The 12500-nt window shown below is 47.4% G+C and overlaps 1 protein-coding gene across 1 annotated transcript in view; it reads left to right on the forward strand.

Annotated features, from left to right (window-relative positions):
* ankfn1 (ankyrin repeat and fibronectin type III domain containing 1) overlaps positions 1 to 12500 on the forward strand; it is a 48138-nt gene that overhangs the window by 24209 nt on the left and 11429 nt on the right. The window contains exons 8-14 of the mRNA XM_034570137.1: positions 1123 to 1318; positions 4416 to 4626; positions 7624 to 7818; positions 9151 to 9264; positions 9590 to 9687; positions 10111 to 10201; positions 11358 to 11465. Coding sequence (XP_034426028.1) covers positions 1123 to 1318; positions 4416 to 4626; positions 7624 to 7818; positions 9151 to 9264; positions 9590 to 9687; positions 10111 to 10201; positions 11358 to 11465 — 1013 coding nt within the window. The remainder of the gene's footprint in view (positions 1 to 1122; positions 1319 to 4415; positions 4627 to 7623; positions 7819 to 9150; positions 9265 to 9589; positions 9688 to 10110; positions 10202 to 11357; positions 11466 to 12500) is intronic.

The raw sequence follows: 12500 nt of genomic DNA on the forward strand, positions 1-12500 counted from the left end.
AGGTTTGACAAAGAGTCGTTGACACATTAACGCTCGGTGCAGAGAGAATGAACCAATCAGCCGCAGGGGGGGGGTGGGGACTCCTGCTGAGAGCGGAACAATCTGGAGAAGCAGCAATTTTCATCTGAAGGCCGTTAACAATGTGACGCTGCAGGTGTGTTCCTGAGTGGTTTCAGAAGGAATAAGAATAATGAGAGGAGGTGTGTGTGTGTGTGTGTGTGTGTGTGTGTCTAGATACAGAATAATAAAGAGCGAGGACAGTGTGAGTCTCTGAAGCTGTTCACACATGAAGTGTAGATGTTGTCTGACACGCCCCCTAAAGGATGAAAGCAGCATGTGTTCGAGCTGCTTCTATCTTTACCTCAGACTTTTGACTTTTTAACTTTGAACTTTTATAGTCACAAAAAAACAGAAAAACTATCTGCTGTGCTCTTTAAGAATCTTCTGGTGGACGAGTCCTGTAAACATCTCGTGAAGCGGCTCCACAGTCTCGTCTCGTCCTCGGTTCCTCGGTCCTGGAGAACAAAGACTGGACAGAACCTCCCAGAACCTTTGACGAAGCTAAAACCTGCGACTGAAGAATAAATCAGAGTCAGAGCACGTCCACCATGTTTGTCCTGTCAAAGACAACTGAGCTGTTTCCAGTTCAGTGGAGAACAAACGTCGTGTTGTGGAGAACGTTAGTGACGGGTCATTTAGCTGCTGCATGAAACAACCTGATTCAGTCTTTTCTGACAGGACCAAACGTCTGGAGGTTTTCTGCTGTGGACGTGTTGAAGCTCTGATGTTTCTTAACCTCAGAGAGAAACTGAATCAGGTTCTGTTCTTCCACCTTTTCATCCAGTTTCAGTTTCTGTGACGCAGAGAATCTCCCTTTACAACCTCCTCCACCTCCTCCTGGTTCATCTCCCTTTACAACCTCCTCCACCTCCTCCTGGTTCATCTCCCTTTACAACCTCCTCCACCTCCTCCTGGTTCATCTCCTCCACCTGAACTGATAATAATCCAAATGTTTAAAGCCGTGGTTCTCTGTGTTCACTCGTCTTCTGAAAGACGTCTTTAAAGAGCTCAGTCGTTCCTGCACAGGAAGTGACAGTCTAACTTTTCTCTCGTTCCCAGCAGACGCCTCCCGGGTGTTATGACCCAGCAGATGCAGAACCTGCAGTTGGCCCAGACCAGGAAGTGCCCCGGTGGGCCGGCCTCCCCCAGCGCCGCCAAGCGCCTCTACAGGAACCTGTCAGAGAAGCTGCGAGGAAGCACCTCCTCCTTCGAAGATGCCTACTTCTTCGGGAAGACGGATCGTCTCCGCAAGGCCTCTGTGAGTTTACTGAAGCTGTTTTCAGACATTTCCTGTAGTTAGTGTTTGTGAAGCAGCAGCAGCAGGTTGTCGGGTCCGACTCGTTCAAACAGGAACATGTGGGAACATCCAGGCGAGGGGCGGAGCCTGTAGAGCAGCAGGGGCGGAGCCTGTAGAGCAGCAGGAGGCCGGACATGACGTATAAACTCTGCTGTGGAAAGATCAGTGTTGTTGTTTCCAGCTCATCCACACCGGCGTCGGCCCTCATCACCAAAAGATCTGGAACCTCCTCGTGTTTCCAAGCACCACACACACGCTTCACTCCCCCCCCACTGATTCCACTGGTGAACACATCTCATTGCCTTGTTAGTTTGTGTTTTGTTCGTTGTCTCAGGTAACTCCTCCCTCTCTTTGTCTCGGCCCCTGAGCCGAGTCGTGACAGGACACACGGTACACGATGATATTTAAAGTTTCAGACATCACGTGTCCGTTGATATGAATCATCTGAAACTGCAGCAGCTGATTCATTTCTTGATTTATGACTTTTCTCGTTTTAACGATGACTCAAAGCTTTTAACACAGTGACTCACTTTCACACATTTAAACAGCTCCTCTATATTTAGCTCACACTGACGTCAGGGACAGTTTAGGATTTGGACACTTCAACATGCGGACAGAAGGACCCGGCTATCGAACCACCGACCTTCTGATTAGTGGACGACCCGCTCTCTCTCCTGAGCTCTCTGATCATTTTATCTCTAAATTCTTCAAACAATCAGCTTATGTCGATGTATTTAAACTTTTGTTAAATTCAAATCACTAAAACGACTGACACGGGCCCCCAGGAGCCCCCAGGTTCAACCAGTTGCTCATGTGTTTCGGTAATTATCACGACTGAAGAACAATATTATCTATATCATTAAAATAGTAAAAGTTTCTGGCTCCATTTCAATGAATCCAACCTATAAATGTGTCCCCTAGAGGGCAGCAGAGTCTAAAGCTAATGAAAGCTGGACGAGGTCGTAGTTCCCACAGACTGTAAGTAAAGATGGACGACATAAAGGCTCCTCTCAAGTGAAGAAAACACGTTCCATTTGCCCCCTGGTGGCTGGCTGTAGTAAAGGTCTTAAACCTCCTCCATGTTAGCACTTGGGACATTGACCAAACAAAAATATATGAATAATGCACCTGAAGAAAGAAGCAGATACGTCCGAACGTGTGTCGTGTCTCACTTGAACTTTGTTTGACCAATGTTGTTGTTCTGTTTCAACGAATGTGTCGTTTTTTTATAAAATGAGTCGAAACAGAAGCGTTTGAAGTCGAAGAAGAAACAGGAATGTTTTATCCTCATCATCGGCTACATGCAGCTAACTGGTCACCAGCAGGTGTCAGTGTTGTGTTGCGACATATCGTGATTCACAGTAGAAAACCTGCTCAGCTGCTGGTGCCTGACACAGACGGGTCAATAAAGATCTGGTTTGAAGCCAATTCTGTTAACAGGCTGAACACCCCCCCCCCCCCCCCCCCTCATCTGCCACAACTTTAATTAGATCTTAGCGGCGGCCTCAGGCGGCGGTTACATCAAGAAGCCGTCTGTCCGGTTGTCACCGCTCTGGAGTTGTCTTCTCTCTGTTTTTACTTCATGTACAAACAGCTTACCGTTAAATTGTAAAAGATCTCGTGAAACACCTTGCTCAAGGGCGCTGAGGCGCTGATGGATGGTGTCACTCTTTTAGTTTCAGCGTGAAGCGGCGTTCTCGCTCTTCATTGCCACTTCTCCATATCTGTCACCATCATCACATCATCCCTGCGAAACATTTGGTCACTGAGATTCATCGTGTGTGACGGGTGATGCAGGTCACACTGTGTGTGTGTGTGTGTGTGTGTGTGTGTGTGTGTGTGTGTGTGTGTGTGTGTGTGTGTGTGTGCGCAGCCTGCTGACATTTACAGACCAGTCACAGATGGAAGAAAGAGGTTGAGGGGGGGGGGGGATGTATCTCACTGCACCGTCTGAAATCGGGTGAATCAAGATATCAAATATATTAAAATAAGAAATCAACGTGACGGAGCAGACGATCAGTGTTTGTTCGATCTGAGATAAAGTCGATTTAATGACGTTTCTTTGAAGGAGAAATATTCTGTTCATCTTCATGTTGATCATTTTAATTTGTGTTGTAACTGTTTCCTCTGTGTCCATCGCTGCAGCTCCTCTCTTCAGCCTCTGTCTCAAACACTTCAGCTCCTGTCTCTTTAAGAACCCCCCCCCCTGCTGAAGTCCGGTCTGCTCTGATTGGTCAGCTGCATCTGCCGTGCGAATGAAATACTTTCCTCCGTGCACGTTACGCACGTCTAGCAGCTGATCTGAAAAGCCCCAAACACACGAAAAGCAGAAGTTGTTTTCTTCACTTTGTGTGAAACGACACTTCAGCTCCACAGTGACGGAGAAAAGTCCTCAAAATACTATAATATATATAAATATATTTCTGCTCTGCTGCTGTGAAACAAACCTTCTCCAGCCTCACTGATATTTGATTCCTCTCGGAGACAATGTAAATATTTCAGGGTTAGCTGTAAAAGCTAATCTGCAGCTGTAGTCCCTGAGCAGGAGGACAGCAGGAGCACAATACTCATTATACTAATATTCTTGCTCAGAACATATTAATAAAATTACTGCAATGTTAGCATACATGTTATCTGAGAGGACATCGAGGCAAATAATCCAGTTGGGAGCAAGACTCATGGGCACAGATTTGATTTGGTTTAAAATCATATTTCAATTTCATTTGAAAAGTGTAGTAATTGGTACAGTTTCTGAATCAATTCCAGATTTTCGAGGCTCTGAAAGATCTGAGCTGCCAAATGTACTGTGAACATAACGGCCTCCTCTGGTTTCATGGTTAACCTCCAGTCCAGGAGGAGGAGCTAGTCCATAAAGAATTGTTGTGCAGCTGAGTGAAAAAACTGTGATTCCAGGTTTAATTTAAATCTTTTATTCAAATGACTCAGTGATTCTCGGCTTCGCTGTCGCACAGTAAAGACTTTTATCTGCAGCAGGTTTGAACTTTATTTCTCTGACTTCCTGTGTCATGTGATGAGTGTTGGCTGTCGCCCTCTGCAGACGATGCAGGGCAGCGACTGCATCTTCGAGGCGGTGGAGCAGCAGGACCTGGACACGGTGCAGATTCTTCTCTATCAATTCTCGGCCGAGGAGCTGGACCTGAACACCCCCAACAGCCAGGGCCTGACGCCGCTGGACATCGCCATCATGACCAACAACACGCCCATCGCCAAACTGCTGCTGAAGGCTGGCGGCAAGGAGAGTCCTCACTGTGAGTACGCCACGTCAACATCACGTTTATTAACCAGGCGGAGAAAAACGTTGTACACTGTTCCTACGTTTGTATTGGTGTAAATCAATACGTCCACTAGAGGGCACCCCTGGGGGCAGTATAGGTCATAAACCTCTCCTCCTCCATGTTATCAGAGGGGACATGGACCAAATAAAAAAAAGAAAGATAGTTTCTGTCCTTTCAGGTAGTTTGAGTTTTCATGTTTCTGATCAGTTTGGTCAGAGTTAAAGTGTGTGTCTGTGTGTACTTGTACAGATATCTTTGTGAGGACATTTAGTCATTCTGTCCCACTTATAATGGACTGTTTGAGGGTCAGGACTTGGTTTGGGTTAGGACCTGGTTTGGGTTAGGACCTGGTTTGGGTCAGGACTTGGTTTGGGTCAGGACCTGGTTTGGGTTAGGACCTGGTTTGGGTCAGGACCTGGTTTGGGTCAGGACCTGGTTTGGGTCAGGACCTGGTTTGGGTTAGGACCTGGTTTGGGTCAGGACCTGGTTTGGGTCAGGACCTGGTTTGGGTTAGGACCTGGTTTGGGTCAGGACCTGGTTTGGGTTAGGGTCAGACATTTAGTTGTGATGGTCAAGGTTAGGGGGAGGGGCTAAGGAATGTATTATGTCAATGAGTGTCCTCACTAAGACAGAAGTAGAAAGGTGTGTGTGTGTCTGCTGCTCAGTGTGTGTGTGTGTGTGTGTGTGTGTGTGTGTGTGTGTGTGTGTGTGTGTGTGTGTGTGTGTGTGTCTGCTGCTCAGTCTGCCCCCCCCCCCCCCCCCCCCCCACCCCGAGCTGAATGGCTCTGCTATTCCCCCCCCCCCACACACAGTTCCCCCTCCATCAGTCTCCCTGTTGTCGTCCATAAAGACAGGTGGTTCTTACCTTACTCCTAAAAAAAAACATTAGCCCCCACGTGTGTGTGTGTGTGTGTGTGTGTGTGTGTGTGTGTGTGTGTGTGTGTGTGTGTGTGTGTGTGAGACAAACAGTGGACACTTTACAGCGGGGCCTCTTGTGAGACTCCCCGTCCAACAGCTTTAATAAGGTTTGTCGTTTAATGGTTTAACTTTTCCAATGATGCATGTAAGGCCGGGGCAATTACAGCTAAGTGATTTATTGTTGCGTGGGGCAGCTGCGGCGAGGAGCCCTCCACGCAGCGGTGCGGGCGCCGGGCGGCGGTACGATCCCATCCATGTCAACAAACTCAGAGTAAACACGGCCGCTGTTTCCCTCCTGAGACCTGCTGCTCTCTGTTTATGTCATTCCTCAAGAGCCAAGTAAATCAGCCAGCTGACAGTGTGTGTGTGTGTGTGTGTGTGTGTGTGTGTGTGTGTGTGTGTGTGTGTGTGTGTGTGTGTGTGTGTGTGTGTGTGTGTGTGTGTGTGTTTACAGTTCATACACTCAGCTCGTTTAAATACTCAAATATTAAGAGAAAACAAACCTATTAAACACCAGAAATAAAGTGTTGTCTTTATATAAGATACAAATATTTTAAAACAAGTAAAAGTTCAGATTATTCATAATTATAGTAAAGAATATTTCAAACTAAATCAAAGGGAAGACGATTTATTTCCTCGTATTATTTTCATGTATTGATCAGATGTGACATCATCATTGTGTGTCTTTGTTTACCCTGAACTCTGATGTGATTCAACAGGACGATGTTTCATCACAATGTGTGTGTGTTCATTTACGGACGATAATTTATTTAGCAGTTAAGGAGAATGTGGAGGAAACCAAACATGGAGCTAAAAGAGAGAAAACACTGGACACAAACATCACATGATCCGTCGTGTTGATCTGTAGATTAATGGAACGGTTCAGATTTTAATTAATTAACAACTCAGTGGTTTGTGTGACGTTAAAAACATCTTTGAAGAACATAGATTGAAATTGATAAAAATCTATTACACGGGAACAGTTGTAATTGAGTTGATATTCCACATTAATCCAGATTTTCTGTTTCTTCATATCAACAAGTCTTTTAGCAAAATATTCACCGACTTGTTTGTTCATACCTGAGCAAACATAACTCTGCTCAGTTGGGAGCTGGTTTCTCCAGATTATTCCGACAGCACTGGAATGCACCGTCACTGTGAGAGTGGATGAGTCGTCGGATGAATCCGTGAAATGCTCAGTGATCGATTGGTTTGTATTTATTAACTTAATGAATGAAGAAAAAAAGAAAGCTCTGTGTGTGTGTGTGTGTGTGTGTGTGTGTGTGTGTGTGTGTGTGTGTGTGTGTGTGTGTGTGTGTGTGTGTGTGTGTGAATGAGGGTGTTGTTGTTTGTTTGTGTTGCTGTCACTGGCTGTGACTAAGAAGTGGAGCGGAGAGTGAGCGGAGAGTGAGCGGGCGTGCGAGCAGTAAAGCCGCAGTGTTTGGGCGAGTTGGCAGACGGAGAGTTTCACCGTGACAAATGTAGAGGACACACACACAGACACACACAGACACACACACACAGACAGAACTGAGTGTGTTACTCGTCTGTTTCCATGAAAAGGTAACAGAAGCTCACACATGTTGTATATTTACTATGTTCAGTCACATTCAGGACTGAACTCACACAATAACAAAAGTTCCCTGAAACTTTTAAAACCAGGGAACTCAAGGTTCCTGCAGAACGACGAATAAACTGACGACTCCAGTCCACCAGGAGGCAGCAATGCACCAATGACAGAATATGTAGACGATCAATAACCGTTAGTGAAAATGTATTTAACGTGAACTGATTTTTTGGGGGGTCCATTTCCCATCTGCTAACATGGAGGAGGTGTTTGGTTGTGGTTGTGTCTGTTCTGACGACCACGACGAGTTCCTCTGTAAAACTTTATTTAATCATCACAAATAGTTTGAGTAAAAATCACTTCTTCTATAAAACTGTCTTTATTTCATTAAAAATCTGGATATATTCTATGTGTGTGTGTGTGTGTGTGTGTGTGTGTGTGTGTGTGTGTGTGTGTGTGTGTGTGTGTGTGTGTGTGTGTTGCAGTCGTGAGCGTGGCGAGTCGGGAGGCTCACCTGAGCTCTCTGATGCTGGAGGCGGAGCGGCGGGCGGCGGACCTGGCGGCGCAGGCCCAGAGGGACGGCCTGTCGCTCGAGGCCTGTCACAAAGACAAACAGCTGAGAATCTGGGAGTGGAGGAGCAAACTGTACAAACGCATGAGGACGGGCTTCCAGCACGCACGTGAGTCGCCGTGGTTACACACCAGTTTCCTGTGCTGATTAAAGAGGCTGCAGGACGTCAGCTTTTCATTAACCTGGACTTTAAACGGTTCTGAGCTCACAACTGACCTGGGGCCTCTTTTCTAAAACAGGATTCACACTTAAAGTCTGCGTGTGCACAAAAGCTGAAAATGGTGTTTATTCATTAATATTCAGTTTCACACACACACACACACACACACACACACACACACACACACACACACACACACACACACACACACATTACATGAAAACTGAAGTCGTACTTATTATAGAATATATATTTAAAAACTGTAAATCACTCAGTTGTGTGTTATTGTTGTGTTATTGTTGTGTGTTATCAACTGTTATTCTATGTGACAGTAATTGGCTTTAAGGTGAAGGTTCTTATGGAACAGTCGCACGAGCAGAAATAAAACTGTTGGTTTTAATGTTAATGATGAAGTGGATCAATAATCTGGCTTCAATTCACCTCCTCACGTCTGCATCGCCACTTCCTGTGAAAAGTGGCGTGCGCACAAAATCTTGTCTGAAAGATGCGTAAACACAATTATAAATGAGGCCATCGTGTGACCTTTGACCTCAGCGACCTCTGCTCTGTTTTACCTGAAGGTCACATTGACATGTGTTCACCTTCAGTCATGAGCGGAGAGGTTTGGATTCAGATTCCTGCAGAGACACAAGATTCAGATGAAGATGTTCGTCGAGTTGTCACATGAGGAAACTGAAGCTTCACACTCCGACTCATTAACCGGATGAAAGCTGCTGCAGCTCGTTAACTTTCATGACAGAGTTTTACACGTTTATTCATCAGATGTTAAACGTTTCCTCAGAAAGTGTCTGGTTACATCGGGGGACTTTACATTCTGCGTTTCTGCAGGACGACCTCCACTGCTGAAGATGGTTGACATTTTAAAACCAGAACCACGAGAGGGAGACAAATATCCAGTCGCAAACAGCGCCACCTAGAGACACTGGAAATACATCAGAAACATAGACTGTTTATAAAAAATATAATTAAAATAGATGTAGATGCCAGTTCCAGAAAGTGAAGCTAATGCCTGAAACCTGTCTTCTGAGTAGTGACCAGCAGGGGGCGACTCCACTGGTAGTTTCTATAGAAGTCTAAGAGAAAATGTGTTGGGGGGTGGATACCACAGTGTGATTGACATCTATCACCGTCCAATGGCTGCAGGTGTAGTTGGGCGTGTCCTCGAGCTCTCAGTCAGTTGGACAAATCGCTGGTTGGTACTCGATGATGTCACGTCTCTGCTCCTCATGTGTCACACGTTGTCTCCGTGCCCCTGCTCAGGAGCTCCGGAGGCCCCGTCTATGGTGCGTCTGAGCGTGAGCAGCAGCTCCACGCTGACCGTCACGTTCCAGGAGCCGCTGTGTCTCAACTCTACGGTGGTGACCAAATACCGAGGTAACAGAACGTCACTCTTACAGATCACTGAACACTTTCATTAACGAGCAGAGTTCGATTCCTCATCGCTTCACCTGCTGATCTGAGTCTTAATCTCATCACTTGCTTCCTGATTTAAGGATTTCAGGCAATTATAGATAATTAGAGAAGATCAGAAAGAATTATAGACGATTAGAGATGATGTGACACACACGTCTGATCTGAGCAGTGACAAGGTTCATGTTCATTTCTATTGATTTTCAATGAAAAGAGAAGCTGTTGTGGACACAGTGTGTGTGTGTGTGTGTGTGTGTGTGTCTGTGTGTGTGTGTCTGTGTGTGTGCAGTGGAGTGGAGCTGTTTGAAGGACTTCTCTCTCCTCGCTGGAGAGACGCTGTTGGACAACCTGCAGAGTCTGAAGTGCACCATCAGCAGTCTGACCACGGTAACACTCCCATCGTCTCATCGTCTGAATGTTGAACGGATTTGATCTGATGAAGCCTCTGAACTGTTCTGACATGAAGTGATTGATGTGTGTCAGTTGTTCCTGTCAGACCTCACACACTGTGTGAACCAGGCTGAGCTACTGACTCGTCAAGGACACTGACAGTCGTGAGCTGTGACAGTAGAAACTGTTCAGAGCCTCTTGTTACATAACTGTTCCAGCACTTTGAATTAAAAGTGAATTTATTTTGTATGTTTAACGTCAGAGCAGCTTCTGACCTCTGAACATTTCTGTCTCCTTGAAAACTTTGATTTATCAAGTTACCTGTGATTTGTAAAAATATCTTTTATTATTTTACATTTAAAAAGCACTTGTCTCTTTAATCTTTGTGATTTTATTAACAGATGTTTTTTAACCTTTCAGGGTCGACTTTACTACGTTCGAGTGTCGGCCTTTAACATGAAGGGCTGGGGTCCGCCCACCTCCTCGCTCCCCCCATCTGCAGCTCCTTCCAGTGAGTTCCTCCTCCTCCTCCTCCTCCTCCTCCTCCTCCTCCTCCTCCTCCTCCTCCTCCTCCTCCTTTTCTTATTGACATCAGGTCACAACCTCCTCGCAACACGTATTGTTCGTCCTTAAAAAATCGGCTGAAATTCATCATTTCAGGAGCTTTGGACATTGTGTGAGTGTGTGTGTGTGTGAGTGTGTGTGTGTGTGTGTGTGTGAGTGTGTGTGTGTGCGTGCGTGCGTGCGCGTGAGCGTGTGTGTGTGCGTGCGTGCGTGCGCGTGAGCGTGTGTGTGTGCGTGCGCGTGAGTGTGTGTGTGTGCGTGCGTGCGTGCGCGTGAGCGTGTGTGTGTGTGTGTGTGCGTGTGTGTGTGTGTGTGCGTGTGAGTGTGTGTGTGTGTGTGAGTGTGTGTGTGTGCGTGCGTGCGTGAGCGTGTGTGTGAGTGTGTGTGTGCGTGTGTGTGTGAGTGTGTGTGTGAGTGTGTGTGTGTGTGCGTGTGAGTGTGTGTGTGTGCGTGTGAGTGTGTGTGTGCGTGTGAGTGTGTGAGTGTGTGCGTGTGAGTGTGCGTGTGTGTGTGAGTGTGTGTGTGTGTGTGTGTGTGTGTGTGTGTGTGCGTGTGAGTGTGTGTGTGTGCGTGTGAGTGTGTGTGTGCGTGCGAGTGTGCGTGCGTGCGTGCGCGTGAGCGTGTGTGTGTGTGCGTGTGAGTGTGTGTGTGCGTGTGTGTGTGAGTGTGTGTGTGTGTGCGTGTGAGTGTGTGTGTGTGTGTGCGTGTGAGTGTGTGTGTGTGCGTGTGAGTGTGTGTGTGCGTGTGAGTGTGTGCGTGTGAGTGTGTGTGTGTGTGCGTGTGAGTGTGTGTGTGTGTGCGTGTGAGTGTGTGTGTGTGTGCGTGTGAGTGTGTGTGTGCGTGCGTGTGAGTGTGTGTGAGTGTGTGTGTGTGTGTGTGCGTGCGTGTGTGTGAGTGTGTGTGTGAGTGTGTGTGTGTGCGTGTGAGTGTGTGTGTGTGTGTGTGTGTGTGTGTGTGTGCGTGTGCGTTGTAAAGAGACAGAAGACGACACAGTGACAGGATCTAAAATCTCCATTTAAAAGCTGTTGGGAAATTCAAGTGAATTTATTCACCAACAGTTTATTATTAACATGTTTACGTCTCTCCTCTGATTGGCTGCTCAGATTGGAGGGAGAGTGACGGTCGGGAGCCGAAGAGACGAGGACACATCGAGGCCATGGAGCGTCTGCTGCAGCAGGTCCGAGCCACGCACACACACTACTGCTGCGGAGGTGAGTCCACGTGTCTGAGTCCAGGTGTGTCCAGGTGTGTTCAGGTGTGTCCAGGTGTGTCCAGGTGTGTCCAGGTGTGTCCACATGTGTCGAGGTGTGTCCAGCTGTGTCCAGCTGTGTTCAGGTGTGTCCAGGTGTGTTCAGGTGTGTCCAGGTGTGTCCAGGTGTGTTCAGGTGTGTCCAGGTGTGTCCAGGTGTGTCCAGGTGTGTTCAGGTGTGTCCAGGTGTGTCCAGGTGTGTCCACATGTGTTCAGGTGTGTTCAGGTGTGTCCACATGTGTCGAGGTGTGTCCAGCTGTGTTCAGGTGTGTCCAGGTGTGTCCACATGTGTTCAGGTGTGTCCAGGTGTGTTCAGGTGTGTCCAGGTGTGTCCAGGTGTGTCCAGGTGTGTTCAGGTGTGTCCAGGTGTGTCCAGGTGTGTCCACATGTGTTCAGGTGTGTCCAGGTGTGTCCAGGTGTGTTCAGGTGTGTCCAGGTGTGTCCAGGTGTGTCCAGGTGTGTCCACATGTGTTCAGGTGTGTCCAGATGTGTTCAGGTGTGTCCAGGTGTGTCCAGGTGTGTCCAGGTGTGTCCAGGTGTGTCCACATGTGTTCAGGTGTGTCCAGATGTGTTCAGGTGTGTCCAGGTGTGTCCAGGTGTGTCCAGGTGTGTCCACATGTGTTCAGGTGTGTCCAGATGTGTTCAGGTGTGTTCAGGTGTGTCCAGGTGTGTCCAGGTGTGTTCAGGTGTGTCCAGGTGTGTCCAGGTGTGTCCAGGTGTGTCCAGATGTGTTCAGGTGTGTCCAGGTGTGTCCAGGTGTGTCCAGGTGTGTTCAGGTGTGTCCAGGTGTGTCCAGGTGTGTCCAGGTGTGTTCAGGTGTGTCCAGATGTGTTCAGGTGTGTTCAGGTGTGTCCAGGTGTGTTCAGGTGTGTCCAGGTGTGTCCAGGTGTGTCCACATGTGTTCAGGTGTGTCCAGGTGTGTTCAGGTGTGTTCAGGTGTGTCCAGGTGTGTCCACATGTGTTCAGGTGTGTCCAGGTGTGTTCAGGTGTGTTCAGG

Source organism: Hippoglossus hippoglossus, chromosome 19, assembly GCF_009819705.1.
Source record: "Hippoglossus hippoglossus isolate fHipHip1 chromosome 19, fHipHip1.pri, whole genome shotgun sequence".
NCBI lineage: Eukaryota > Metazoa > Chordata > Actinopteri > Pleuronectiformes > Pleuronectidae > Hippoglossus > Hippoglossus hippoglossus.